Here is a 26,556-nt window from a genome sequence, read left to right as displayed (position 1 = left end):
TGATGATGATTGTCACGTTCATCACATTCATATTGAAGTGCGAATGGATATCTTAGATAGGAACACGCATGTTTGAATGGAAAACAGAAATACTTGCATTAATTCATCGAGACACAGCAGAGCTCCTCACCCCCAACAATGGAGTTTAGAGACTCATGCCTTCAAAAGGTACAAAGTTCAAATCTAAAATGTCATGAGATACCAATTAAATCTCTAAAAGTTGTTTAAATACTAAACTAGTGACCTAGGTTTACAGAAAATGAGTAAACTATGATAGATAGCGTAGAAATCCACTTCTGGGGCCCACTTGGTGTGTGCTGGGGCTGAGGCTTAAGCTTCTCACGTGCCTGGGCTGTTTTGGGCGTTCAACGCCAGGTTGTAACCTGTTTCTGGCGTTGAACTCCACTTTGTAACTTGTTTCTGGCGCTAGACGCCAGACTGCAACATGGAACTGGCATTGAACGCCAGTTTACATCATTTATCCTTGAGCAAAGTATGGACTATTATATATTGCTGGAAAGCCCTGGATGTCTACTTTCCAACGCAATTGATAGCGCGCCATTTGGAGTTTTGTAGCTCCAGAAAATCTACTTTGAGTTCAGGGAGGTCAGAATTCAACAACATCAGCAGTCCTTTTTCAGCCTGAATCAGATTTTTGCTCAGCTCCCTCAATTTCAGCCAGAAAATACCTGAAATCACAAAAAAATACACAAACTCATAGTAAAGTCCAGAAATATGAATTTTGCCTAGAAACTACTGAAAATAAACTAAAAACTAACTAAAACACACTAAAAACTATATGAAATTAACCCCAAAAAGCGTATAAAATATCCGCTCATCAAAGATTGAACATGACTCATAATTAGATGAACAAAATCAGAGAGTTACATTTATTACATAAGAACAAAAAATAGTAACATGTAACTCGATACATTAAAACAAAAATGAACCTTTGATCTACTACACCCTGCTGCCTTAATCTACAAAATATATCTTGACAATTCACGTCAAGAATACCAAAATTTGTGCTACCGATGAAACACTAACAGAATACAAGATATTCAATTACAAAATTTTAAAATGGAAGTGATGAATGATTGGGCTTAAATGTTGATCATCACCGGGCGATTTGTTTCCTCCGGTCTGATAAACTTGGAAAGCATCTTCACATCACAAATCCAATGGAAGCATCAAGAGGTAACTGCTGAAAACATGACATGAAGTCGGTCAGCAGGCGAGTCGTAGGAGCTACACAAATATAGAAATTGAGAGATCTTATATGCACTACTTAGTAGTTAGTATACACTTCTCTTATATACCTATTAAAAGTGATTGATAAAAAGTGAGAGAAGATAAAAAAAATTCCTCTTTTATATCAAAAACGAAAGGTGTACAAGAAAGGTGCACAATAAAAGTGGTACATTTCTCTATTGACAAAGTATTAATGACTGCCACATAGCAGTAGTAGTTGATAACATCAACATTCAAGCCCTGAGATGACCAAGACAAGCACTAATGATCTTATGATTAAAAAGGGGAAGTCAATTTATATATATCTATAGATAAATAAGTTATTATAGCTTCATGCATCACTTAACAACAGTCCAACTGAGGGACTTACTTTGAAGATGTTGTTATGAAGGTTTCAGATATCCTGCTCATCCATCTCCTCAAGAATAACATATTTGCCAGCAGAATCTATTGTGTGAAGCACTGCCACCTCGCCTTCACCAAAATGGCCCTTCTGAAGCTTCAGATATCTAAAATAGAAAAATAGACCGAAAAAATATATAAACAAGCATAATAGAATTAAAGGAAAAAGAATTTTGGAAGACAAGTTTACTGATGACTTACTTGTACCAGTTGAATAAACTGACACCAAACAGAATAGTGCAGAGACCGAGTCCTTTCACCCATGTAAATTTATCATGAAAGTACAATACCGTAACCTACACATAAACAGCATATAATTAGAAAGTGCAAGTAAATCTACAATCAGCAACCGCAACACTAAGAAACCTCTATCCTATTCGAACATAACATGCAACAGTTATAAAAAATATAGTACTAAATTAATTCATATACTGAAGCAATGTAATCTTGACAAAATGATTTATCTTTTGATTTATCTCATGAAACTATCTTTGCCATTACCTATCTCCTAGATACCAATCCTGGTTGAGATTTTAAGCCTATTCATTAAGGTCTATATATTTGCCTTCATCTCCTAAATATACTATGGAGTATGGAGGATTTAGTTCAACATATGAAATGAATAAATAATGGAGAGAGTGATAAACATAAATATAATAAATAAACTCTTTTATTTTTTAACTTTAAAATTTTACATATGTATCATAAAAATTTATTTTATCCTAAACATCATCATTAAAAATACTAAATTACCTAACTCAAAATTTAGAGACTAATAGTTCAAATTTTAGAGACTAATAATTTAAATATGTACTCCTGATTCCAGATGCAAAATCAAAACAGACAAGGGGATCAAAATTAATAAACTGGGGAGAAAACTAATCAAAATACATTATGTATATATAAATAAAGCAAGGAGATCAACAATCTTCAAGTAGGCAAAGAGCAATAATGCTGAAGCAAGCAGAAATCTTTAAATCAAAGTATCAATATTGAAAGCATTTGCACTTATGTAGTTATGTTAGCAAATGATAGATATCAAAAGGCAGTGGTGAAGTCTCTAACAAGAGATGCAGAAGAGAGGAGGGAAGCAGTGGGACTGCTGCTAGAACTCTTTGATCTTCCTGCAGTTCGAGGGCAAATTGGAACAATTCAAGGGTGCATTGTAATATTAGAATGATCTTCCTGCTTGAGGTTGCCTTTATTGAGTTCTCTCTAATCATTCTTTCATTCATTAGTAATTTTGGTGAAGCAATTTTGAGCTTGCATTATGATAATATCTTAGGTTGTATTGATAATTGAGGATAACAAACAGCAGGGTGTATAAACCACTCAAGTTATTTATTTTGCAAATAAAAGTATCATCTTTTTCTCTTCTTATTCTTGTTTATGGCAAATTTTTCTTGCTTTTGTTGAACTTCAACTCTACAAATTGTACAAATTAAGTTTTCCAGAGAGAGAAGACAAGAATTCAACCATTCTCACAATGGCACCACTGAAGGATATCCTTAAATATGTTGGCTGGTTTATAGGTTTAGTAGTTGTATAGTTGTATTGTTTCTAGGGAATATAATAAAGCGACCAATTTTCTAGATCAGCAACATAATAAGCATAAAAGTATATCAAGCAATTAAACCTGCAAGAGAATCCAAGCATGCAGCTATTACAAGGCATCCTTCCAAGTTTAGTAAGAAAAGCTTTTGCAACCCTGAAATGAACCAGGATATCATCGAAAATTAATGAAGCATAGATAATTATGAAATAATGAAACTCAAGAATTCTGTTCAAACTGGCAAGCTGAGATGCTAGTATTGTATATCGGTACTGTTTATAGTTCACACTGCAACATGCCTACTGACTAACATAAATAATTTCAACTTCAGAAATTACAAGGACAAACGGAAAAACAAAGAGACTTTTCCATGAATGATTTATACAACTGAAGTCTACATCAAAGAAATGAAGCACAAGGAAGATTGGATATATAACTAAAATCTTTTCCCGGAAAAGACAAACTGATTGGTTGATAACTGCATTCAGAATTATAACCATATATTCACATAAAAATAGAAAACAAAGAAAAATCCATGGAAAAAGATGAAAATTCTAGGTTGAACCTATAAAATAAAAAATCATGATTGTTCTGAAATACCACAATAATACAAGAAAACAGAAAGTACCTTTTAGAAAGCTGATGCCAAAATTAGTGACTTTACTGCAAGAAATCTCAAGACTCTCCAAACACGCCAACTCTGGAAGCAAATTGAATAAAATATCTTGTTCTGTTAATCATTGAACCATGTGTTGACTAAAACAACAATGACTATACTTCCATATGAAGCTATATAAAATGCACATGTTTAACACCATGAACTATTCCACTGTATAATTTTTCCGTAGAGAACTACCCATTAAAAGAAAAAAATGAATATAAAGTTAGCCAATACAATGAATTTAATGAAATATATAAAAGCACGGGATGATATATTTAATTAAGCCAAAGAGAAATTAACAAAGGCCTTAATACATTTCATGGCAGTAGTATTGAAAATAACACAACTGACAAATCAGTTAATTCAGGGGTACATCTAAACTCTCCCAAAAATAAATTGGGATAGGATCTTAAAAGTAGGACACAGTTACTTGGGATTTAGATAATGCAAACAAAATGTCAACACGAAAATAATATCAAGGAACAAGTAACGCTCCAATGCTAAAATCAAAATCAAAATATTACTGTAACTTCAAAACTAGACCATTGAAGCCTTCAGAATACAAAATTTTTGGAAGTCAAATGATTCTGTTTGATAACTGGTGCACAAATTGTGAATCACACTTTTCACAACTCGTACCACTAACCAGCAAGTGCACTGGGTCGTCCAAGTAATACCTTACCTGAGTAAGGGTCGATCCCACGGAGATTGTTGGTTTGAAGCAATCTATGGTTATCTTGTAAATCTTAGTCAGGAAATCAATTATAATTATCAGTATGAATTGCGAAGAATAAAAGAGCATGGATTAAATACTTGTTCTACAGTAATGGAGAATATGTTGCAGTTTTGGAGATGCTTTGTCTTCTAAATCTCTGCTTTCTCCCTGTCTTCTTCTTCACGCACGCAAGGTTCCTCCTATGGCAAGCTGTGTGTTGGTGGATCACCGTTGTCAATGGCTACCATCCGTCCTCTCAGTGAAAAAGGTCCAGGTGCACTGTCACCGCACGGCTAATTATCTGTCGGTTCCCACTCATGCTGGAATAGGATCCATTGATCCTTTTGCGTCTGTCACTACGCCCAGCCCTTGTGAGTTTGAAGCTCGTCACAGTCATTCAATCCCTGAATCCTACTCGGAATACCACAGACAAGGTTTAGACTTTCCGGATTCTCAAGAATGCTGCCAATGGATTCTAGCTTATACCACGAAGATTCTGATTAAGGAATCCAAGAGATATTCATTCAATCGAAGGTAGAATGGAGGTGGTGGTCAGGCACGCGTTCATAGGTTGAGGATGATGACGAGTGTCACGGATCATCACATCCATCATATTGAAGTGCGAATAAACATCTTAGATAGAAACAAGCGTGTTTGAATAGAAAACAGAAATAGTTGCATTAATTCATCAAAACACAGCAGAGCTCCTCACCCCCAACAATGGAGTTCAGAGACTCATGCCGTCAAAGAGTATAAAGTTCAGATCTAAAATGTCATGAGGTGCGAAATAGACCTCCAAAAGTTGTTTAAATACTAAACTAGTAACCTAGGTTTACAGAAAATGACTAAACTATGATAGATGGTGCAGAAATCCACTTCTGGGGCCCACTTGGTATGTGTTGGGGCTGAGACTTAAGCTTCTCACATGCCTAGGCTGTTTCTGGAGTTGAACGCCAGGTTGTAACCTGTTTCTGGCGTTCAACTCCCATTTGTAACCTGTTTCTGGCGTTTGACGCTAGACTGCAACATGGAACTGGCGTTGAACGCCAGTTTACGTCGTCTATCCTTGAGCAAAGTATAAACTATTATATATTTCTGAAAAGCCCTGGATGTCTACTTTCAAACGCAATTGAGAACACGCCATTTGAAGTTCTGTAGCTCCAGAAAATCCATTTCGAGTGCAGGGAGGTCAAAATCCAACAGCATCAGCAGTCCTTTTTCAGTCTGAATCAGATTTTTGCTCAACTCCCTCAATTTCAGCCAGAAAATACCTGAAATTACAGAAAAACACACAAACTCATAGTAAAGTCCAGAATTGTGATTTTTATTTAAAAACTAATAGAAATATAATAAAAACTAACTAAATTACATTGAAAACATACTAAAAATAGTGCCAAAAAGCGTATAAATTATCCGCTCATCACAACACCAAACTTAAATTGTTGCTTGTCCCCAAGCAACTGAAAATCAAATAGGATAAAAAGAAGAGAATATACTATAAATTCCAAAATATCAATGAAACTTAGCTCCAATCAGATGAGCGGAACTTGTAACTTTTTGCCTCTTGAATAGTTTTGGCATCTCGCTTTATCCATTGAGGTTCAGAATGATTGGCATCTATAGGAACTCAGAATTTAGATAGTGTTATTGATTCTCCTAGTTTAGTATGTTGATTCTTGAACACAGCTACTTTATGAGTCTTGGCCGTGGCCCTAAGCACTTTGTTTTCCAGTATTACCACCAGATACATAAATGCCACAGACACATAACTGGGTGAACCCTTTCAGATTGTGACTCAGCTTAACTAAAGTCCCCAATTAGAGGTGTCCAGGGTTCTTAAGCACACTCTTCTTTTGCTTTGGACCTTGACTTTAACCGCTCAGTCTCAAGTTTTCACTTGACACCTTCACGCCACAAGCACATGGTTAGGGACAGCTTGGTTTAGCCGCTTAGGCCAGGATTTTATTCCTTTAGGCCCTCCTATCCACTGATGTTCAAAGCCTTGGATCCTTTTTATTACCCTTGCCTTTTGGTTTTAAGGGCTATTGGCTTTTTGCTCTTGGCTTTTGGTTTAAAGAGCTTTTGGCTTTTTCTGCTTGCTTTTTCTTTTTCTTTTTCTCTTTTTTTTTGCCATTTTTCTTTTCTCTTTTTTTTTCTGCAAGCTTTTGTATTCACTGCTTTTTCTTGCTTCAAGAATCATTTTTATGATTTTTCAGATTATCAAATAACATTTCTCCTTTTTCCTTATTCTTCAAGAGCCAATATATTTAACATTCATAAACATCAACTTCAAAAGACATATGCACTGTTCAAGCATTCATTCAGAAAATAAAAAGTATTGTCACCACATCAAAATAATTAAACTAGTTTCAAGGATGAATTCGAAACCATGTACTTCTTGTTCTTTTGTAATTAAAACATTTTTTTATTTAAGAACGGTGATGGATTCATAGGATATTCATGACTTTAAGGCATAGACTCTAATTTTTATTTATTATTTAATAAAAATAATATAAATTAGGCATAAAAGAAGACACTTAATAATAAAAGACAGGAAATTAAAGACATAAAAATAAATGACTCTAACTCTAATACTCATATACTCTTAACATAGATAAAAGGTTATCTCAGAGTTAGGACTCAACAACCTTTATTTTGGGAGGTAGATGCCTCTTTAGCCTGTGGAGTCCTTGGCCCTTCAAAAGACAGCTTCTGGCGCTTCAGTTCCTTTATGTCACGCCCCTGCTCTTCTTGTTCTTTAAGCAGTTTGCATAGCATGCTGTTTTGATTTTGCTGTTCTTCCTTCAGTTGATCCACAGCTTCTTGCAACTTGGTGACAGATGCTTCTAGGCACTCCCAGTATTCAATTTAAGGGATTTCCGGGAGGAGCTCCTCTGCTTTTCTCTTGATGGGGTCGTCCTGCACTTGTAGTCCTTCTATAGACTTTTTGGTGATTGGTTGTTCAACTGAGATATACTTATCTACTCCTATTTTTATTCCAGCATCTTTACATAGCAGAGAGACTAAGCTTGGATAAGCCAATTTGGCATCTTTGGAGTTCTTGTTTGCAATTTTGTAGAGCGCACAAGCAATCAGCTGATGAACTTCTACTTTTTTTCTAGCATAATGCAATGAATCATCACTGCTCTTCTGATGGTGACCTCAGAGCAGTTGCTGGTGGGCAGTATAGAGCGCCCAATGAAGTCCAGCCAGCCTCTGGCAACTGGTTTGAGATCTCCTCTCTTGAGTTGGTTCGGGGCACCCTTTGTGTTGGTTGTCCACTTGGCTCCAGGGAGGCATATGTCCTCTAGGATTTTGTCCAATCCCAGGTTTGATCTCATCATTCTCCTATTGAAGGAATCTGGGTCATCTTACAGTTGAGGCAGCTTGAAGATTTCCCTTATTTTGTCAGGGTGAGCGTGAACAACCTTCCCTCTGACCAGAGTTCTATAGTCATAGAATGCGGTTCCAGCAATTTTCTGCCTGTCCGTCTGCCATAGATTATCATAGAATTCCTAAACCATGTTTCTTTCCACCTTTGTTTCAGGATTAGCTAGGACTTCCCAGCTCCTGTTTCGAATTTGCTCTTGGATCTCCGGATATTCATCTTCTTTCAGATCGAATTTAACTTCTAGGATCACCGATCTTAGACTCATTATTTTGTAAAAATGGTCTGAATGTTCTTTGGTTATGAACTTCCCTTGATTCCAAAGTGGTTTTGGAATATTCTCCTTCTTGCCTCTTGAGTCGGTCTATTTTCCCTTGGGAGCCATGATCTTAGTGGGTATTGGCTTAGTGATCATGGATAAACACACCAAACTTAGAGGTTTGCTTGTCCCCAAGCAAAAGAAAAGAAAGGAGAGGGAAAGAGGGAGAGCCAAGCGAAACTTATGGAGGAGAGGAGGAGGCCGAATGAGGATTTAAAGGGAAAAAGGGAGGGTCGGTTCAAAAATTTAGAAGGAGATATGATAGAAGATATGATTTGTAAAAGATAAGTATAATAGGAAAAAGATATGATTTAAAATTGAAAATATATGAAAGATATTTGAAAAAGATAAATCTGAATTTTGAAAAAGATATTGATGATTTGAAAAGATTTTAGAGTGAAAAGAGATAGCTTTGTTTTGAAAAGGATTTGAAAAAGGGCTTATGAATAAAGATACATTTGATTTTTTTGAAATTAGGGTTTTTAGAAATTAGGCTTTGTGACATGTTTGTGCAAGAAATTATGAATTGAAACATAAAAAATGGAAAAAAAATTGAATTGAAAACGAAATTGCCTACTCCCCACATTCCTGGCGTTAAACGCCTAACTGCTGCATGTTTTGGGCGTTTAACGCCCAGTTAGTGCTTGGTCTGGGCGTTTAACGCCCAGCTATTGCTTCTAGCTGGCGTTAAACGCCAGAAACCCCTTTGTCACTGGGCGTTTTTCTGAACGCCCAGGATGCTATCAATCTGGCGTTAAACACCCAGAAGCTGCTTCTTTCTGGCGTTTAACGCCCAGATGGCTATCATTACTGGCGTTAAATGCCCAGTAGATGCTCCTTTTGGGCGTTTAACGCCCAGTTGTGCCTCTTACTGACGTTTTCTTGCCAGTGAGCTCTTTTTCTCTGTTTTGTGTGCTGAATCCTTCTGTAACCCTGTGAACCTCTACAATTGACTCTTTACCTTATTAACAGTGAACTTTATATAAACAAATAAAATCAAGAATAGGGCAAAATAACAGAAAAAGTTTTCCCAATGGCTGGGTTGCCTCCCAGCAAGCGCTTCTTTATTGTCTTTAGCTGGACCTTGCTAAGTTTTTTAATCTAGCCTTAGCCTTGAGCACTCTTGCTCAATATTGCCTTCAAGATAGTGTTTGATTCTCTGTCCATTAATAATGAACTTCTTATCAGAATCAATGTCTTGAAGCTCCACATAACCATATGGTGATACACTTGTAATCACATATGGTTCCCTCCACTGGGATTTCAGTTTCCCAGGGAATAGCCTGAGCCTAGAGTTAAACAACAGAACCTTTTGTCCTGGTTCAAAGATTCTTGATGACAGCTTTCTGTCATACCACCTTTTTTATTTCTCCTTATAAAGCTTGGCATTTTCGAAAGCAGTGAGTCTAAATTTCTCTAGCTCATTTAGCTAGAGTAATCTTTTTTCTCCGGCTAATTTGGCATCAAAGTTCAGGAATCTGGTTGCCCAGTAGGCCTTATGTTCCATTTCCACGGGCAGATGACAGGTCTTACCATACACAAGCTGGTATGGAGAGGTCCCTATAGGAGTCTTGAATGCTGTTCTGTAAGCCCACAGAGCATCATCCAAGTTTCTTGCCCAATCCTTTCTACGGGCACTTACAGTCCATTCCAGGATTCTTTTTAGTTCTCTATTAGAGACTTCAGCTTGCCCATTTATCTGTGGGTGATATGGAGTGGCCACCTTGTGGCTAATCCCATACCGGACCATGGCAGAGTAAAGTTGTTTGTTGCAGAAGTGAGTGCCCCCATCACTGATTAGTACTCTAGGGACACCAAACCTGCTGAAGATATATTTCTGAAGGAACTTCAGCACTGTCTTAGTATCATTAGTGGGTGTGGCAATGGCCTCTACCCATTTTGATACATAATCGACTGCCACCAGAATATAAGTGTTTGAGTATGATGGTGGGAAAGGTCCCATGAAGTCAATTCCCCATACATCAAACAACTCAATCTCCAAGATCCCTTGTTGAGGCATGGCGTAACCATGAGGCAAATTACCAGCTCTTTGGTAGCTGTCACAGTTACGTACAAACTCTCAGGAATCTCTATATAGGGTAGGCCAGTAGAAGCCACATTGGAGGACCTTGGTGGCTGTTCGCTCACCTCCGAAATGACCTCCATATTGTGATCCATGGCAATGCCATAAGATCTTCTGTGCTTCTTCTCTAGGTACACACCTACGGATTATTCCGTCTGCACATCTCTTAAAGAGATAGGGTTCATCCCACAAGTAGTACTTTGCATCAGTAATTAATTTTTTCTTTTGTTGCCTACTGTACTCCTTGGGTATGAACCTTGCAGCTTTATAGTTTTCAATGTCTGCAAACCATGGTGTTTCCTGAATGGTGAATAAATGCTCATCAAGAAAGGTTTCAGAGATCTCAAAAGAGGGGGGATGCCCCTTCTATTGGCTCTATCCGGGACAGATGATCAGCCACTTGGTTCTCTGTCCCTTTTCTGTCTCTTATTTCTATATCAAACTCTTGCAAAAGCAACACCCATCTTATAAGCCTGGGTTTTGAATCTTGCTTTGTGAGTAGATATTTAAGAGCAGCATGGTCAGTGTACACAATCACTTTTGATCCTACCAAGTATGATCTAAACTTGCCAATGGCATAAACCACTGCAAGTAATTCTTTTTCTGTGGTTGTGTAATTTTTCTGGGCATCATTTAAAACGCGGCTAGCATAATAAATGACATGCAGAAGCTTGTTATGCCTCTATCCCAGTACTGCACCAATGGCATGGTCACTGGCATCACACATTAGTTCAAATGGTAATGTCCAGTCTGGTGCAGAAATAACTGGTGCTGTGACTAGCTTAGCTTTCAGAGTTTCAAACGCCTGCAGACACTCTGTGTCAAACACAAATGGTGTGTCAGCAGCTAGCAGATTGCTCAGAGGTTTTGCAATTTTTGAAAAATCCTTTATAAACCTCCTATAGAATCCTGCATGCCCCAGAAAGCTTCTGATTGCCTTAACATTGGCAGGTGGTGGTAATTTTTCAATTACTTCCACCTTAGCTTGATCCACCTCTATCTCCTTGTTCGAAATTTTGTGCCCAAGGACAATCCCTTCAGTCACCATAAAGTGACATTTTTCCCAGTTTAAAACCAGGTTAGTCTCTTGGCATCTTTTCAGAACCAGTGTTAGGTGATCAAGACAGGAGCTGAATGAGTCTCCAAATACTGAAAAGTCATCCATGAAGACTTCCAGAAATTTCTCTACCATATCAGAGAAGATAGAGAGCATGCACCTCTGAAAGGTTGCATGTGCATTACACAGACCAAAAGGCATCCTTCTATAAGCAAACACTCCAGAACGACATGTAAAAGCTGTTTTCTCTTTGTCCTGAGGATCTACTGCAATTTGGTTATAACCTGAATAGCCATCCAAAAAGTAGTAGTATTCATGACCTGCTAGTCTCTCTAGCATCTGGTCTATGAATGGTAAAGGAAAATGATCCTTTCTGGTGGCTGTATTGAGCCTTCTGTAGTCAATACACATGCGCCACCCTGTAACTGTTCTTGTAGGAACCAGTTCATTCTTTTCATTATGAACCACTGTCATACCTCCCTTTTTGGGGACAACTTGAACAGGGCTCACCCAGGGGCTATCAGAAATAGGATAAATAATCACAGCCTCCAGTAATTTGGTGACCTCTTTTTGTACCACTTCCTTCATGGCTGGATTTAGCCACCTCTGTGGTTGAACCACTGGCTTAGCATTATCCTCCAATAGGATTTTGTGCATGCATCTAGCTGGGCTTATGCCCTTAAGGTCACTTATGGACCACCCAAGAGCTGTCTTGTGTGTCCTTAGCACTTGAAGTAGTGCTTCCTCTTCCAGTGGATTTAAAGCAGAGCTTATGATCACTGGAAAAGTGTCACCTTCTCCTAAAAATACATATTTCAGGGATGGTGGTAATGGTTTGAGCTCGGGTTTAGGAGGTTTCTCCTCTTCCTGAGGAAGTTTCAGAGGTTCTTTCGATTCCTCTGAATCCTCCAAATCAGGCTGAACATCTTTAAAGATGTCTTCCAGCTCTGACTCGAGACTCTCAGCCATGTTGATCTCCTCTACCAAAGAGTCAATAAGATCAACTTTCATGCAGTCTTTGGGTGTGTCTGGATGCTGCATGGCTTTGACAGCATTTAACTTGAACTCATCCTCATTGACCCTCAGGGTTACTTCCCCCTTTTGGACATCAATGAGAGTTTCTCCAGTTGCTAGGAAAGGTCTTCCTAAAATGAGAGTAGCACTCTTGTGCTCTTCCATTTCCAACACCACAAAGTCAGTGGGAAAGGCGAATGGCCCAACCTTGACAATCATGTCTTCAATCACACCTAATGGGTATTTAATGGAGCCATCAGCAAGTTGGAGACATATCCGGGTTGGTTTGACTTCTTCAGTTAAACCAAGCTTTCTGATAGTGGATGCAGGTATTAGATTGATGCTTGCTCCAAGATCACATAAAGATGTCTTGGTGCAATTACCCTCTAGTGTGCATGGTATCAGAAAGCTCCCGGAATCCTTAAGCTTTTCTGGGAAGCTTTTCAGAATGACTGCACTACATTCTTCAGTGAGGAGAACTCTTTCAGTTTCTCTCCAATCCTTCTTATGACTCAAGATCTCTTTCATGAACTTGGCATAAGAAGGTATTTGCTCAAGTGCCTCTGCAAACGGAATCTTTATTTCAAGAGTCCGAAGATAGTCTGCAAAGCGAGCAAATTGCTTATCCTACTCCTCCTTATGGAGTTTTTGAGGATAAGGCATCTTGGCTTTGTATTCCTCAACCTTAGTTCCTGTAGGTTTACTTCCTACAGAGGTGGTTGGAGAAGCCTTTTTAGAGGAGTTGTTATCAGCACATGTGTGTGTCTGATCCCTCACTAGCATTTGATTGCCAGAGTCAGAAGCTGGAGTGGTGTTGGGTGCCAACTCCTTACTTGTTCCTGGCGTTTGAACGCCAGAACTGAGCTTCCATTGGGCGTTTGACGCCAAATCATTGCTTGTTTCTGGCGTTTGAACGCCAGAGTTATTCCTCTCTGGGCTCTTACTGTCCGCAGAGGGATCGTAAATAGCAGTTTGTTTATTTTTTGGCTTCCTGCTGCCTTGAAGTGAGGTATTTAATGTTTTTCCACTTCTTAATTGAACTGCTTGGCATTCTTTTGTTATTTGTTTTGATAACTGCTGTTTTGTTTGCTTCAACTGTACTTCCATGTTTATATTAGCCCTTCTTGTATCTTGTAATATCTCCTTGAATTCGGCTAGCTGTTTTGTTAGAAAATCTAATTGCTGATTAAATTCAGTAATTTGTTCTGCAGGACTGAGTTCAGCAGTTACTGTTTTAGCCTCTTCTTTCATGGAAGATTCACTATTTAGGTACAAATGCTTATTTCTGGCAACTGTATCAATAAGCTCTTGAGCCTCTTCAATTGTCTTTCTCATGTGTATAGATCCACCAGCTGAGTGATCTAGAGAAATTTGAGCTTTCTTTGTAAGCCCATAATAGAAGATGTCTAACTGCACCCATTCTGAAAATATTTCAAAGGGGCATTTTCTTAGCATCTCTCTGTATCTCTCCCAGGCATCATAAAGAGATTCATTATCTCCTTGTTTAAAGCCTTGGATGTCCAGCCTTAGCTGTGTCATCCGTTTTGGAGGAAAGTATTGATTCAGGAATTTTTCTGACAGCTGTTTCCATGTCCTTATGGTAGCCTTAGGTTAGTTATTTAACCACCTCTTAGCTTGGTCTTTTACAGCAAATGGAAACAGTAATAATCTGTAGACATCCTGATCTACTTCCTTATCATGTACTGTGTCAGTAATTTGTAAAAACTGTGCCAGAAATTCTGTAGGTTCTTCCTGAGGGAGACCGAAATACTGGCAACTTTGCTGCACCATGATAATGAGTTGAGGATTCAACTCAAAGCTACTGACTCCAATGGAGGGTATACAGATACTACTCCCATATGAAGCAGTAATGGGGTTGGCATATGACCCCAGAGTCCTTTTGGACTGTTCAATTCCACTTAGATCCATGATGGAGAAAAGGAAATTGATATGAATAGCAAATAGAATATATTTTTATTTTTATTTTTATTTTTTTTGTAAAAAGGGAACGAATAAATAATAAAAGAAAAGAGAATAAAATAGTTTGAAATTAAATATAGAATTCGCAAATTAGGAACAAGAAATTTAAGACTAAAATAATTACTTAATTAAGAACATTTGAAAAATTTTTGATATGATTTTTGATAAAGATTTGAATTTTGAAATTTTAAAACTAAGATAAGATAAAATAAAAAATTTTAAAATAAAATCTGAATTTTTAAAAGTAAAATTCGAAAAATCAATTAAAATAAAGGAAAAAGATATTTTTGAATTCAATGAGGAAAGAGAAAAACAATAAAAAGACACAAAACTTAAAATTTTTAGATCTAATGCTCCTTATTTTCGAAAATTTTGGAGGGAAACACCAAGGAATACCAAACTTAAAAATTTTAAGATCAAAATACAAGGAAGACTCAAGAACACTTTGAAGACTCACAAGAACAACAAGAACATGAAGATAGAACACCAAACTTAAAATTTTTAGAAAACCAAAACAAAATTTTTGAAAATTAAGGAAAAATCAAAAAGAAAACACCAAACTTAAAGTTTGACACAAGATTTATTCAAAGAAAAATTAATTTTGAAAAAGTTTTAAAAAAGAAGATAGCCAATTACCAAGAACATAAGCATCACGCTCTAGCCAATTGAGCTATAAATTTAAAGTGATTTAACAAGGTATTTAATAAATAAAAAATTTTTTTAGATACTAATAATTCGAAAATGCACAAGAAAAACAAGAAAAATCACAAAACAAGAAAAACTAAAGATCAAACAAGGAAAATAAACAAGAACAACTTGAAGATTAAGAAAGAACAATGAACACAGTTTCAAAAATTTAAAAGAAAATAAAAACATCCAATTGACACCAAACTTAAAATATAAAACTAAGCACAAACAGAAAAACTCAATTATTAGTAAAAATAAAAATAAAATAAAAAATAAAGTTTCGAAAAATTTTTGAAAAAGAAAATAAGGATTCTAAAATTTTAACAAGAACAATAATAAAAGACTCTGACCCAAAAGACAAAATCTTCCTAATCTAAGCAACTGGATGAACCGTCAGTTGTTCAAAATCGAACAATCCCCGGCAACGGCGCCAAAAACTTGGTGCACGAATTGTGAATCACACTTTTCACAACTCGTACCACTAACCAGCAAGTGCACTGGGTCGTCCAAGTAATACCTTACGTGAGTAAGGGTCGATCCCACGGAGATTGTTGGTTTGAAGCAATCTATGGTTATCTTGTAAATCTTAGTCAGGAAATCAATTATAATTATCAGTATGAATTGCGAAGAATAAAAGAGCATGGATTAAATACTTGTTCTACAGTAATGGAGAATATGTTGCAGTTTTGGAGATGCTTTGTCTTCTGAATCTCTGCTTTCTCCCTGTCTTCTTCTTCACGCACGCAAGGTTCCTCCTATGGCAAGCTGTGTGTTGGTGGATCACCATTGTCAATGGCTACCATCCGTCCTCTCAGTGAAAAAGGTCCAGGTGCGCTGTCACCGCACGGCTAATCATCTGTCAGTTCCCACTCATGCTGGAATAGGATCCATTGATCCTTTTGCGTCTGTCACTACGCACAGCCCTTGTGAGTTTGAAGCTCGTCACAGTCATTCAATCCCTGAATCCTACTCGGAATACCACAGACAAGGTTTAGACTTTCCGGATTCTCAAGAATGCTGCCAATGGATTCTAGCTTATACCACGAAGATTCTGATTAAGGAATCCAAGAGATATTCATTCAATCGAAGGTAGAACGGAGGTGGTGGTCAAGCACGCGTTCATAGGTTAAGGATGATGACGAGTGTCATGGATCATCACATCCATCATAGTGAAGTGCGAATAAACATCTTAGATAGAAACAAGCGTGTTTGAATAGAAAACAGAAATAGTTGCATTAATTCATCGAAACACAGCAGAGCTCCTCACCCCCAACAATGGAGTTCAGAGACTCATGCCGTCAAAGAATATAAAGTTCAGATCTAAAATGTCATGAGGTGCGAAATAGACCTCTAAAAGTTGTTTAAATACTAAACTAGTAACCTAGGTTTACAGAAAATGACTAAACTATGATAGATGGTGCAGAAATCCACTTCTGGGGCCCACTTGGTGTGTGCTGGGGCTGAGACTTAAGCTTCTCACGTGCTTAGGCTGTTTCTGGAGTTGAACGCCAGGTTGTAACCTGTTTCTAGCGTTCAACTCCCATTTGTAACCTGTTTCTGGCGTTTGACGCCAGACTACAACATGGAACTGGTGTTGAATGCCAGTTTACGTCGTCTATCCTTGAGCAAAGTATGGACTATTATATATTTCTGGAAAGCCCTGGATGTCTACTTTCCAACGCAATTGAGAGTGTGCCATTTGAAGTTCTGTAGCTCTAGAAAATCCATTTCGAGTGCAGGGAGGTCAGAATCCAACAGCATTAGCAGTTTTTTTTCAGTCTGAATAAGATTTTTGCTCAGCTCCCTCAATTTCATCCAGAAAATACCTAAAATTATAGAAAAATATACAAACTCATAGTAAAGTCCAGAATTGTAATTTTTATTTAAAAACTAATAGAAATATAATAAAAACTAACTAAATTACATTGAAAACATACTAAAAACAGTACCAAAAAGCGTATAAATTATCCGCTCATCAATAACAAAATAAAGGTTGCTCATCACGTATTTCATCAAGTTCACATTCAATAAGTAAAACAATAAAGCCATTTTACAAATAAGTAGAGTTAACTACAAGGATCAAATAAGCATAGACACAAGCATGCAAAAAGTAAGAACATGAAAATCCCATTGCCCCAATTACTTATATACATATACTGTCAACAATAATTAGATACCAAGAAGCATGTAGTAGAAATCTCAATAACTCACTTGGCCAAGCACAAAGTTATAGTTTCTCTTGAACTGCTGCCTCAGTTTAGATTCTGGAGTGGCCAACAGTTTCTTCGTACAACCATTACTAATCCCCGATTTTACCATATAACAAATATGATTTTACCATATAAGATTTTACCAAATTGTACATGAATTGGAATTTCAAGTTCGGACATTACCTGGTAACAAAATTAGCCAATGATTTAGCCAATTCACTTGGTGCCGAAAAAAGTCAGAATTGTTTATGAAGCTATATAAAATGCACATGTTTACTACATGAAATTTCAGTCTCTAATTCTTCACCAAAGGTGAATAGGTGATCATCAAGACATTCATGAAAATCACAACCTCCAACAATTGATAATATTTCCAACACATATTAGCATAGCATCTTATGTAATATCAGTACTAAGTGCTAATACCGCATATCCGAAACAAAGTTCAAACACTTTGCCGTATCCTCATTCCTTATTCACAAATTAATTCTTAAAAAACCATTCATTACCATTATTAACATATTACCATAACAAGACAGCTATTGGCACTAAGACATCAACCAAATGCCACAACCTTCTCAGATCTCAATAGTAACCACCACTTAAAAAAATGACAACCATCCCCTATCCAACAAAGTGCTACACATTCTTGTAAATACAGTTAGTTAAAATAATCCAAATACATTGCAAAAACCAAAAATCAAGTACTACAATGCTTAGGAACAAACTAGAATTCACTCAAGAACAGAACAGAAAAACAAATAGAAGCAGTGAAAAATCAGACCAAAACAAATCAAGAACCAACCTGAGTCAGAGGCTCCCTTCTTGATGATGTAGACAGAGAGTGGCAGAGTGCAGGGAGAAGTGGAGGAAGACACGGTGGCTGCCAGAAAGGGAGAGGCGCTGGACGACGACGGCTGGACAGGGCTCGACGATGGAGGGCGAAGGGGCATTCAAAGAACTTTCATAGAGGAGAAAGATGCAGCGTTTGCCCAGTTGAGTGGTTTAGCCTTCCTTCTCCTTTAGGTTCTTTAAATTCCGTGGGTGGCTAGCTACCGAGCTCAATGCAGTCAATTATTGCTAGGATTTTGCCGTTTTGATGTGCTTCAAAGGGGAGGGAAAGTGCTGAATCCTTCTCCACGAATCAGATCCCAAAGTATGAACCCTAGAGTCGAACCCCGAGGTAACGACGGAGAAACCTTGATCTTCCAACGACGGCAAGTTTCAGAACTTTCCGATGGACGGATTCCAGAGAAGGAGATTTCTGGAAATGGTTAAGAGAGAGAGAGAGGATAGGAAGAGGAGAGAAGAAGATGATACTGAAGGTTTCTGAACCCAGATGAAGAACAATTTTGGTTTTTTGTTTTTTTAATATGTTTAAGACAGATGAAGAATAATTTTGATTTTTTATTTTTTTAATATATTTTTGTTTTGTTGTTTCAATTATTTGAAACTATAAAATTAAGATTAATTAAATTTTAAAATTTGATTAATTTAAAAGGGTATTTTTGTCTAATCAAATAAAGGAAAGATGTTTAAGTCTTTTTATAAAATTAAATAAATAAATATTTTTTATTTTTATTTAATTAAAAGAGTGGTTTAGTAAAAGTGGTGATATACTATATATTTAAAAAAGAAAAAATTAAATACTGACGTGAAAAATAAATTTCACATGTTTTATTGTTATTTGTCTATACTTTAAACGTATCGATACCTATGAATTTATCATCATACCGTAGCACCTTTCACAATTTATATTCCACTAAAATTATAAATCGACGGTACCACCTTAAAATTTTGTTTCCAATACTATAGTATTTCCTATAAATGACAGTAATATCTTTAGTGTATGCTATTTTTCCTTTTAGTAAACTCAATTTTAAATTAATATTTTATTTTAAGATAAGATTTTATATAAGTATTTTTTTTGTAAGTTGGTGCGTTATAACATCCAAGAAAAAAAGTTTGGTGCGTGTTTACATGAGTCACAACTTTATACTTATTGCCTCGGATAATAGAGTTGCAAGTTGCAACTTGCATGAAAACCTATATGGTATTGCGGTCAGCATTTGGAACTCTCTCTTATAACAGAACCATGTAGGTTCACAGTTCATCTATATAAATAATTTAAGGTTTCTTTCGCATTTCTTCTCTTTTTTATTATTTTATATATCATTCTAGAATTATAATATTATATAACTTATAAAATTTATTATTTTAGACTAGTGTTTAATTTTAAATTTTAAATACTAAATTATAAATATTAAATTTTAAATCTTAATAATATAAATATGATATTAACTAATCATAATAAAAAATATTGAATATAATATTTTTCTTTTAGATTAATAATACAGCTTGACACTTATGTCTGACAATGATATGTTTTTAAAATATTATTTTATTTCTATAACTTAATTTTATACATGCCATATATAATTGCAAAATAGACACATTCATGATACTCCCAAGCTTTTTAAGAAGAATTTTCATATTATTATAGGAGAAAAGATGTAATTTTTTTTACTATGTAAAAAAAAAATTCTAAACTCAAGAATACTCTTTCACACACAATGATTCCCAAAATTATCATTGTAGTATCAACCACTTTTATATGCATTCCGTGGATGAATACTTTTGTGAGATTCTCATCAACACATCATATATTCCTAAGTCTTGATTATTCTGAGTTTGTCCCAAGTGAAGTGATGTATATCACTTACAGAACTACATTATTCTTGTATAAAGAGTGAAGGCTAATAGCTAAGAGTTTCTAATAACAGGTGGGATGTAATGCATCAAAATTAGTAATTGGATTAGATCCTTAAGTCTTTAACAGTTACAAGTATCCAATACATGTTAGTAGCATGTACATTATCATTAGATCATCTATGATGAACCATACTAAGGTAATCTAAGTTAATTATTGTTTATTCACTTTGTCTTATCATCCCATTTTTTTTTTGTATAATTAATAGGTTACATTATTGATGATTTTATTCTAAAATTTCAACCGAAGACTTCATTTGAACATTCCCTCCCCCTCTTCTCGGCCTCTTTTCTTTTTTTTAGATAAAAAATTATCCAAATTCTAATTATATTTCAAATTTTTAGTTAATATTTATATTTTTTTTAAGAAGTAACAATTCTTAGATTCTTCATTTTATTAATCAACTATTAATTCTAAATATTTATTTTTTTTTATCAATTTTACTCTTTATAAATATTATTATTTTATTTATAAAATTTTTATTATTTTTTATATGAGTTTTTTTCTATTATTTATTATTTTATTTTTTATTAATTTTTTGTTTGACCTTGCATATTTTTATAATATAATTTATTCATCTCATGAGATAAAGTAAATTAAACAAAAAAATTAATTCACATTATTCACACATTATTTAAAAATATTGTTAGTTATTTATACTTTTTCTTTATTAAAATACTAAAAACTGAATCTTTATTTTTTTTTCCCAAATCATATTTTTAGAGATTGAACCCTAATTTCTTTGTAGCTCCTCTCCCATTTCGTCGCCGCTGCTATTGTCACAAGCAGCGCCGCAGCTGTGCACATATTTAATACAGTGAGGAAAGGAAGAAAAGAAAGCGAGGCGTATGTTCACTAATTTTTGTCACATATATCGAAGTTGGAATTGATTGTAATTGCCCCCAATATTGATCATTCATAAGAAACATAAGTACAATTTCAATTGAATTTCTCAGTTTATTTTCTCATTTTTCACATAAATTTAGGATTTTTTATTATAAAATGTAAAAACATATAAATTTACTTTTTAATATTTATAAAAATTATCTAATCATTCATCTTAAAAAAATATTTAATTATAAAATGATCCTATTTTAGTTAAGATGTTAACTCTTATTGGGTTAAATTAACTTAAACTAAAACTAAACATCCAATTAATATGTGCCATGTTATAGATGGTAATTTACATGATGATTTAGAGGAGGTTGGGTAGAACTCATCTAAAAAATTATAGCATATTAAAAAAGAGTATTAAAAGTACTAAAAAACATATTATATAAAAAATATACCAAAAAAATAATAAAAAATTAAACATGTATAAAAAATAATATTATAATTTAATATCATGTATTTTTTAGTAATTATTTATCTAATAAAAATTTTAACTAATATTATTCAAACAATATTTATTTTATCAAAATCAATTTTGATAGAGTTATCAAACATAGAACATGTTGACACAAATTCACTCTTATCCAAAATCAATTCTATAAAATCATTTTCATTCAAATATTATTTTGATAAACATCAATTCAAACACATACTAACTATATAATTAGCTAACTATGCTACATACACGTGCAATTGTAAACTAAAACGAGTAAATATTTAACTTAATTTCTAAAATTTAATGATTAAATTAAACAACTGGTCTTAATTTCTAAAATTTAATGATTAAATTAAACAACTGGTATTAAATTAAACAACTGGTTTCCAAAACCTTTTTCACTCAAATGGTATCATAAATTTTTGTATTGAATCATGTTAGTCTCTATGAGTACTTCTATCAAGCTACTGGAGTGCCAACATGCATGAATGGTAATGTGGTGAGGTGACACTTTAATGGTTAATTGACTTATAAGTGACATTATGTGAGTTTTTCACTCAAATTGCTCCCCAGTCTAATTCATTAGATAGAACTCCTAATTCCCTAAATTTACTTCATCTTTATCTAATTAACTTGCCAAGCACAAAGTTGTAAAATTATTTTAAAAATTTATTTTAAAAAATTTTAATAAAAAAACATCTAAAAATAAAAAAATGATATATTAAATTTCTTTTAAAAATTTTAAAATTTAATAAAACAAGACCTTTAACAAACTATTAAGAAAAGATATCTAAAAACTAATAAAGCAATTTCATCCAAAAAATAAAAAAAAAATCCAAAAACATGAAAAAAAACATCCGAAACTTAAAAAAACGATACGTCCAAAACTAAACAGGAAAAAAAATCGTGTGCGAAAAGGATCGGGCTGCAAATCACGCGACTGCAAATCCCGTAATGACGGGAGAGAGAAGACGCTAGAGCCTAGAGGGAGCCGAATCGTGCAATCAGGCTCGTGTAGACGCTTCACTGGCGAAGTTCGAGAGAACTCTGAACGTTGCAGCTACGACACGATGGCGGGTTTGATCTTTCGCGAGGACTTTATGTAAACAACAATGGAGGTGGCGTGATGGCAAGGATGACGCCGACATCAACAGCGTGTCAACGATGTCAGAACGGAGAGGACGACCACACTATAGATGTCAAAGAAGAAGCTAATTCCTGCCACGAGGTGGCGCACCGGAGACACGACGGTGTCACTATGGGTGGGGAGGAAGACAGACGTCAAATTAAAAGCACGAAAGGTGAGAGAAGGAGTTAGAGAAAAAGGATGAGAAGGGAATGTTGTAACAGTACCACACAGATATAGAAATGATACAAAACTAATTTTTTTAACATTAGGATCAGAAGGGAGTTAGCTACAACTATATATAGTTGATTCTATATACTTTTCCTAAACGAGTGATTATTGATATTCCGTTGAAGAAAAACAATTCACATAAAAAAATAGTACTAATAATTTAATGCCAAATTTTGAGTACCAAAATTTTCTTAAACTAAAAAGAAAGTATAGACAACTAATATTTAGTTAACCAACATTAGTCAAATTTAGTGTTTAGATTTATAATTTAAGATTTAAAATAAAAAATTTATAATTTAAAATTTAAAATAAATATAATAATTTTAAAATATAATATTAGTTGATGTTGACTTAAAAAATTTAGTTAATTAGTATTACTTTAAATAAAAATTATCTTAATCTCACCTTTTTTTTTAAATTAAACTAATAAAAAAATACAAATGAATAATTCGTGTCTAAAACTTTTTTCGAATAAAAATAACTTTTAAATTCGTTTAAATTTTTATATATTTTAAAAAATTCTTAATTTTTTACATATTCTAGATTTTTGCTATAAAATTTTAATATTATATTATAATATCTTTTTTTTTTTAAATTTAATTGATAAAAAAAATACACAAACAATTATATCTTTAATTTAAATTAAGAATTTATTTAAAATAAAATATAAAAATTTTTATTTCATAATTTTTTTTATTTTTGTCATTATTTAGTTATTAATTTTATTTTTTAATTTAATTTTTTAATTTAATAATTTAATTAATATATTTTATTTTATATTTTTAAATATTAATAACTAATTAATAATAAAAAATAATAAATTCGAATGATTCTCTATTTTTTTTTTAAAGTTGGTGATTGAATAAATACAAATAATATTTATAAAAAGAGAAGCAAAATAAATGACCATTAATAATAGTGGATTCCGGATTCCCTGATACTTGAGGGCACTTGAATTTCTTGATGAGTCGGTGAAGCTATATGCCTATATCTGCTACCCCCAGAGATAGATGTTTGTAGGTACATATATAGCATTAGCATGCAGATGCTGAATAAAACGAATTCTCCATAATCACATTGTGTTCTGTGTGTGTTTTATATGTTTCCAATGCTGGACCACACATAATAATAATACATACATACATACATATACAGCTATACTGATATACATACATAGCAACAGATCCACACTTGTCTCTGCTTAGCAAACTAACAAAATTTCAGCCGTTCCCTTCTTTGTCCCTATAACATCATCTTCTCTCATAAAACGCATCTCAAAAAAGTGAGACAACGGTTATTCAAATTATGACACTAATGGCTACCATTTTGTTTTATTTTTAAAAAAAAACGCACCATATATATGAATAATTCTAATTGTTCATAGAAATGAAATAAACCACATATATTTGCACATATAGATAAGATAGCATATTGCACTTCACTATTACATATATATACACTTTGTCTTATATCAATATATACACTTTGTAACAAATTATTAGAATATAAATAAAAAAGAATAACTCAATTCTAAAAAAAATACTAAAAAATTATTACAATTTATTATTTATTATCAATTAGTCATTAATATTTAAAAATATGAGATAAAATATGTCTTTAGATTTAGTAAATTAAAGAAACTAAACTAGATTAAAAAAATTAAATTGATAATTAAATAATGACAAAAACAATAAATTTTAATAATCACTTAATATTTTTTTTCTAAAATTTAATTCAAAAAATAAGAAATATCTTCTACTTATAAATTATTTACTAATTGTCTCAAATATGAACATTTAATGGGTGACCTAACAATATTAAATTATTAGAATTAAGATTAAATAAATTTAATTCAATTCTAAAAATTAATTCATTAAATGAAAATTATCTTATATTTATAAATCGATAATATTAAAAAGATAATATCTAAAATTATCTTATATAATATAACATCTATAATTTTATACACATAATATCTGTAAATTATATATTATTATATTTAAAATTATATAATTATTTTAAAAATAATTAATAAATATTAAATAAAATAATTTTAAACTATTTAAATTGATTTTTTTATTGTACCCAACACATTATTATTTATAAATTATCTAAAAATTTTATTACAGAGAGATGTAGTATTTGTATTACAAATAACAGGCGTGAATATGAATATGGGAAAAAGTGGATAATGATTAGTAGCGGGGAAGATAAATATTAAAGAGAAAAACAATGAATAATTAGCAAGGGATTTAAAAGAAAGTTGTACGGAACAAAGAATTGGAAATTCTCTAAATTAGAGGTCGTACCTGAAATTGAAATTGTAGCTGAAACAACAGTCCCATAGTTGGTGATGACGATGACAATGATGATGAGTAGCGAAGAAATTAAAGTATAAATAAAAAAAATCTGTTGGTGATTGAGTGATTGAAGCTGCTAGATGACCTGATATGGAACCATAATCTAAAAACTCAAAATTACCCTCTTTGCATTGGCTCTTTCCTATATATAATTAATTAATGGATCTTTATATAGTTCAAGAAACCAAGCCCCATGAAATTGAAACTCTCTCTCTCTCTCTCTCTCTCTCTCTCTCTCTCTCTCTATATATATATATATATATATATACTGCCAATAAGTTTGAATCTAAACTATCTAGTACTACTAAAATATAGAAATATTTGATAACAAAAAAAATTTAGAAAAATAATATATAGATGATGAAATTGTTTCTTTTTTCTTGCTTTTAATTAATGATAAGGCGATCTAGAGCGAGTTTGGTAAATTACCAGATCATGCTGGCAGCTTCAACCTCTCAAACCAACATAGATAGAAGATGAGTAATAAAATATAGCTAAGGTAGATAGCTAGCTAGGAACATATATAGGAAGTGACAGGAGAACAAAGCATGTTTATTTGGAGTAAATTAAGAAAATGAAAGACACATGCATATATACACCTCTCTATCTCTTTCTCTTCTATGGTATTCTTCTTTACTGTGCCATAAGAGAGGATCAGAGAAGTAGAGAGAGTATTTAATGGTGGGTTTATTGGTCCTTCTTGCTTACAGCTATTGACACTGACTTGCTGCTCCTTTTTTTTTCTCTCTTATCTCATCACTCTGTTAGTTGTAGGGTTTACATTTCTTAATCATCATATCATAGCTTCTTTCAAAGGGGACCACGCACCATCTTGCGAGTTAATTAATTCATTCATGTACGTTAAACTTATTATAATCATATATCTCATGTAATTACAAAATATAATCTATTATGCATTTACTTTTGATCCATTATTGCCACATGTGAAGTGATTATTATATCTATCATAGTTTATTGAATAATATGTGTATCCATATACATGTATGTAGATCAGATTTATTTCAATGACGTCATGAAGTAGATACCATACATATCTATATATCATCAAAAATAGATGTATATTATTTATGATGTATACTTTTTGAATAATGTATAGAAAATTAATTTTTAATTAGTTAATATTAATTATTTTTATGATTTTTATTTTTTAGAGTTTAAAATTCAAAATTAAAAGATATAAGTGATATTAACTGAAAATAAAATTGTTTTCCTAATTGAATTTATATTTCTTTTAAAACTGTAAGCAATTAATCTCATATATATCATATATGTAAGTTAACTACTTATTACCCTAGCTAAAATATTTGGCTTTGTACGGATAAGTAATCTTTTTCTCTTGAGAATGTATGTTAGAGATTTTTCAACTATACATGCAAGGTACATTAATCAAAGTAGAGTTTGA

General features: G+C 33.5%; 1 protein-coding gene across 5 annotated transcripts; it reads right to left on the bottom strand.

Annotated features, from left to right (window-relative positions):
- Positions 1–219: 219 nt before the first annotated feature.
- LOC110271033 (uncharacterized) lies at positions 220–25,918 on the bottom strand. Of its 5 annotated transcripts, none has more exons than XR_015881115.1 (6): positions 25,083–25,918; positions 3,834–3,905; positions 3,290–3,361; positions 1,855–1,949; positions 1,622–1,760; positions 220–1,204 (listed from the first exon to the last, which is right to left on the bottom strand). XR_015881115.1 is itself a non-coding variant. In XM_088485350.1 (6 exons), the coding sequence occupies exon 1, from the start codon at positions 12,968–12,970 to the stop codon at positions 11,054–11,056; it is 1,917 nt and encodes a 638-aa protein (XP_088341476.1). In that variant the 3' UTR covers positions 223–1,204; positions 1,622–1,760; positions 1,855–1,949; positions 3,290–3,361; positions 3,834–3,905; positions 7,230–11,053. The 5 variants fall into 5 exon arrangements, 3 of the variants coding, with proteins under 3 accessions (XP_088341476.1, XP_088341477.1, XP_088341478.1); XM_088485350.1 differs by lacking the exon at positions 25,083–25,918 and adding an exon at positions 7,230–12,970 and having other exon boundaries at positions 223–1,204; XM_088485351.1 differs by lacking the exon at positions 25,083–25,918 and adding an exon at positions 7,230–12,970 and having other exon boundaries at positions 223–1,201.
- Between the last annotated feature and the right edge of the window lie 638 nt (positions 25,919–26,556).

Source organism: Arachis ipaensis, chromosome B4 (assembly GCF_059453495.1).
Source record: "Arachis ipaensis isolate K30076 ecotype BB chromosome B4, ASM5945349v1, whole genome shotgun sequence".
Lineage (NCBI taxonomy): Eukaryota > Viridiplantae > Streptophyta > Magnoliopsida > Fabales > Fabaceae > Arachis > Arachis ipaensis.
Note: the sequence above shows the minus strand (reverse complement) of the source record. Positions and strands in the feature narration are given on the sequence as shown.

Bases quoted from the DNA above. Each gene is read 5' to 3' on its own strand.
- LOC110271033 (XM_088485350.1), bottom strand. From the start codon at position 12,970: ATGAAAGAGATCTTGAGTCATAAGAAGGATTGGAGAGAAACTGAAAGA.